Source organism: Diospyros lotus, chromosome 4 (genome assembly GCF_014633365.1).
Source record: "Diospyros lotus cultivar Yz01 chromosome 4, ASM1463336v1, whole genome shotgun sequence".
NCBI lineage: Eukaryota > Viridiplantae > Streptophyta > Magnoliopsida > Ericales > Ebenaceae > Diospyros > Diospyros lotus.
The window spans coordinates 44,035,045-44,039,611 of record NC_068341.1 but is presented as its reverse complement, the minus strand read 5'-3'; the positions used below and the strand labels follow the sequence as shown (position 1 = coordinate 44,039,611).

At 33.7% G+C, this 4,567-nt stretch overlaps 1 protein-coding gene across 1 annotated transcript; it reads left to right on the top strand.

Moving 5' to 3' along the window:
• The first annotated feature begins 819 nt into the window (after positions 1–819).
• Positions 820–3,772, top strand: LOC127799921 (probable trehalose-phosphate phosphatase H). Its single transcript, XM_052334212.1, has 12 exons — positions 820–975; positions 1,070–1,349; positions 1,483–1,623; positions 1,727–1,798; positions 1,893–1,985; positions 2,065–2,121; positions 2,227–2,328; positions 2,532–2,609; positions 2,737–2,806; positions 3,105–3,175; positions 3,257–3,349; positions 3,463–3,772. The coding sequence occupies exons 2-12, from the start codon at positions 1,098–1,100 to the stop codon at positions 3,571–3,573; spliced, it is 1,140 nt and encodes a 379-aa protein (XP_052190172.1). The 5' UTR covers positions 820–975; positions 1,070–1,097; the 3' UTR covers positions 3,574–3,772.
• The last annotated feature ends 795 nt before the right edge of the window (positions 3,773–4,567 follow it).

The following is a 4,567-nucleotide window of genomic DNA, read 5'->3' as shown; positions in this document are numbered from 1 at the left end:
CTAGGGAAATCCGGATAATTAATATTATTATGTGGCTAAATTTGATCCCTTTCGAGGGGTATACATGACTCTCAAAAAGGCAGCTTTTTAAGTAAATGTTTTTTCGCCATTTAAGAGTGATACTTAACATAATTTTCTTGTAATAGTTATTGTACATTTATATTAATTAGATAAATAATATAATGTATAAAATATACAATATACTTAACATAATTTTCTTGTAATGTTTTTTTTTCAAAGTGAGTATTCAAATTTTTTCGTTGTTTTAATTATACTATTAAACTTGTATTTTCGAGTCAATTTAACCTATGTATTTTGATATATAGGTCAAAATATAAAAATTAAATTGATTTGAAAATATAAATATATGGGTGTAATCGAAACGATAAAAAATTTAAATAATCATCTAAAAAAATATAAAAATACATAGATAAAAATATAAATTTAATCAATCTTTTTGCATGACTAAGATAAAGTTGTATCAGAGAATAAGATTTAAATACTTTTTAAATCAAGATATGAAATATTTTAAAATTTTTATCAAAATATTTGTTAAATATTTTATAATATATCGGATGATATATGTGTTATTTTTTTTATTTATAAATTTTAAAATATATTTATGTGGAGGAAAAAAAAAGATGTCACGTGGGTTTTTATATTGAAAGAATAAAAATTTAAAATATTTTTTATATTTTACCTTTTTTGGGTAGAAAGATGTTAGACAAATATATAAAATATATATTTAAGGTAGAAGTCTGTTCAGTATATATTATTTGATTGGACAGTTTTCTAATAATTAGTTCCATGAGGCTTGAATTTGCTGGAACTGGGATTCCATCCGTCACCGTCACTGTCCGCTCGCCGCTATAAAGCCACGCCATGGCTTCACTCTTTCTTCGCCATTGATTCAAACGCAGAGAGAGATCGAGCTCTGGTTTCTGCTTTCTTTGCATCGTTCTGTGAATTGGCTAGGTGTCGATTAATTTCGATTAAAGTTTCAGACGAGGATGGTTTGATCTTTCGTGTTGTTAATAAGTTAATTATGGGTTTTGATTGATTTTTGCAGTGAGTTTGATCAGAGAAGACGAGAGAAGATGAAGCATAATGTGGTGGTCTCGGAAAGCAAATCGGGGATTGACATAGCCATAACGATGGCGGTGTCCACGGTGCCGCCGCCTCCGCCGCCGGGAGGAAGTTTCATCTCCATTTCAAAGAAGCTGCTCCACAACATTGAATCCAATAATGGTTCTCCCAAACTCACCGCCTGGGTTGACTCCATGAGAGCTTCTTCTCCGACCCATATCAAAGCCACACCTTCTGTCCCTCAAGACGGAACCTCTTTCACTGTTAGCCCCCTCTAATCCAAATCAATTAGTATTTGCCGAACAATTAACTAGTCGATTACAACACTTGTCTAGTAGCAACGTTAATCTTTGAAAATAACAATGATTTTTTTTTTTTTGGGAATATTTTGATCAGCTCAATCAACCATCGGCTCTGGAAATGTTCGAGCAGATAACGAGTGCTTCCAAGGGGAAGCAAATAGTGATGTTTCTCGACTACGACGGCACCCTCTCCCCCATCGTCGACGATCCTGATCGAGCTTTCATGTCTGAATCGGTTTGTTCTTCATCGATCTTACATGCAATCCGCTTCTTTAATAAATAAGATTACATCATTCCAGACCCTGTAAAAAACGCTCGTTAATTAATTTCATTCGCAGATGAGGAAAACGGTGAGAAAACTCGCCAGATATTTTCCCACGGCCATCGTCAGTGGCCGGTGCAGAGACAAGGTGCTCCCAGTACTGCTGTAATACATATCCATTGGAACTTCTTCTTCTTCTTCTTCTATTGATGGGTTTAATTAGCTTTTCTCTTTTGTTAAAGGTGTATAGCTTTGTAAGGCTAGCAGAGCTGTACTACGCCGGAAGCCATGGAATGGACATCAAAGGCCCCTCGAAGGGTTCCAAACACAACCCTGTGAGTCATCATCATCTAAACCTAGCTGCATTTAATTTACATACATACTTATATATAATTTCATGTATTCGATCATCAGGGAGCTCAAGCTGTTCTCTTCCAACCCGCCAGTGAATTCCTGCCCATGATCAACGAGGTTGATGATAATTAATTACTAATCTTCATAGTAATTAAGTGCTTAATCACTTTGATTATCCTTTAGAGCGAGAAAAAGCTAATTAAAGCTGATAAAAATTCCCAGGTTTACGAAGCATTGTCGGAGAAGACTAAATCCATTCCAGGTGCCAAGGTGGAGCACAACAAGTTCTGTGTCTCTGTGCACTTCCGCTGTGTGGATGAGGAGGTAATTAAATATTGACAACAAGATAAACCTTAATTAATTGATTAATTTTCGTACCATATACAACTCAATAGCTTAATTGTTTTTATATTAGCCACTGTGCTGTGTTAATTACTTTATGGGTATAATTAATACATGTTTAATATTCTAATTAATAAGCTGAAAAAGATCTGACTCGATGCCCCCAAAAAATTAAAAACTTACAGACATGGAGTGATCTGGCCCAGCAGGTCAGATCAGTTCTGAAGGAGTACCCAAAGCTTCGATTGACTCAAGGAAGGAAGGTGCGATCACAAAAATGGCATTTATTTCTTCATTTCTTAATTTCCTTTTCTGTTTATATATATATATATGTATATGTCAAAGTTTAATGAATTAATACTTATTTATTTCTTCTTATTATTATTACAGGTAATAGAGATCAGGCCGACAATTAAATGGGACAAAGGGAAGGCCCTTGAATTTTTGTTGGAGTCCCTTGGTAAGTTGATTTCTAACTTTTAAGTGTTTGCCATAGTGGTCAGTTTTGATTTCATAGTTAAGTAAAGCGACATATAAACCCAAATCACTAAATTATGGTTTAGATAATGACTTAATTAAGAAGTTATTCCAAATTAAATCACTAATGACAATTTAACTACTTCTACAACCTTAACCAAACCACCAGATCTACCATTACAAGCCCCTACTTGATCTCACTTAATGAGTGAATATTAACTAATAATAAATCATATTATTTTATATTGAAAAGCTTTCTGATGGATCTACTGTGCTTGAAGGGTTTGGCAACTGCAGTGATGTCTTTCCTGTTTACATCGGAGATGATCGAACGGACGAGGATGCATTCAAGGTATCCAATGTTGGAAATTAAGTTAATTAATATATAAGCTAGCTACTGTTCTAAAGCTAATCATTTGGGATCGATGTGTAGGTTTTGAGAGAGAGAGGACTAGGCTCTGGGATTCTTGTTTCCAAGATCCCCAAGGAAACCAATGCATCTTACTATTTACAGGAGCCTTCTGAGGCAAGAACCCTAATCATCAGAATTGACATGAATAATTATTAATACTAGTGTTCTTAATTAATTTGCTTATTATGCTTAATTAAATGTCTAAATGAACTGAACTGTTAGTATAGGTGATGGACTTCTTGCAGCGGCTGGTGCGATGGGGAATGGTTTCATTGCGGCGTCAGTTGAGGGTGAGAAGAAGACTTGAGGAGATTAACAAGTTATCTCTGCATAATTAAGCATTATATATAATTAATGCCTAATCCAGCGAGCACTAAGTTTAATTAATTAATCTCTTGTTCCTATATTATATGAAAAAGAAAAGGGGCAAGAAAACAAAAAAGGGGAAAACAAAAGAAGCTTTTGGATCCCCCTTGTCTTTTTCAACACCTTGTATCCATCTATGTACAAGCAAAAAAGTTTCCAACTTTCCAGCCACTTAGAAAGCTTTGCATCTCTCTCTCTCTCTCTCTCTCTCTCTCTCTCTCTCTCTCATATACATATATATATATATGTATCCCCAAAACTTTATGACAAACTAAAATAACTAATTTTCAATAAGCATATATAGTTTGTCTCGACACAAGCAACTACAAGAAAAGACAAGTTAGTTTTTTTAGTATATGATCTTCGACGCTTAATTTAATAAAATAAATATGTAATGAACAGTAAATTTTTTTATTATTTACCCATAGTCTGTAGAGGTTTTATCCTTTACATAAGTGAGTTGAGATGAAATTCTCAAGCATAATTATTTCAAACTAAACAGATAATCTATAAATTGGATAGACTTAGTTATCTTGAACTGCAAATTTATTGAACTAGATAGTGTTGGGTTTAACTGATAGAAGTTGAATTCTTTTGAGGTGAAGTATATAAACTAAGATATTCAAAGTCAGATTTTCAAAATTTTTGGGCTCGGATATGTCAAGGTAACATGTGATTTATGAAATTATCTCCAAGATTCGTTGGCGTTATCATTAAGTTAGCTTATATAATATTAAGGTAGGTTATATACTAAATTTACTTGCATTTAATATGAAAAAACTCATGGCAAACTAGCTAGAAGACTCCTAGTTTTGTGGCATTATCGTTACTTCTTCCAAATTTCATACGTATGCCAAACTAAATTGATTGCTGCCCTTAGTGGTGTGGAATGAGGGCCCTAAAGAGTGTCATAATAATTAAAATAAGGGCTTACTTCCACACTTGATGGGTAACTATTAACAAAAG

Bases quoted from the DNA above. Each gene is read 5' to 3' on its own strand.
- LOC127799921 (XM_052334212.1), top strand. From the start codon at position 1,098: ATGAAGCATAATGTGGTGGTCTCGGAAAGCAAATCGGGGATTGACATA. The intron at 1,799-1,892 runs GTGCTCCCAGTA...CTTTTGTTAAAG, and splicing joins GTGGCCGGTGCAGAGACAAG to GTGTATAGCTTTGTAAGGCT. The intron at 2,329-2,531 runs GTAATTAAATAT...AAAAACTTACAG, and splicing joins TCCGCTGTGTGGATGAGGAG to ACATGGAGTGATCTGGCCCA.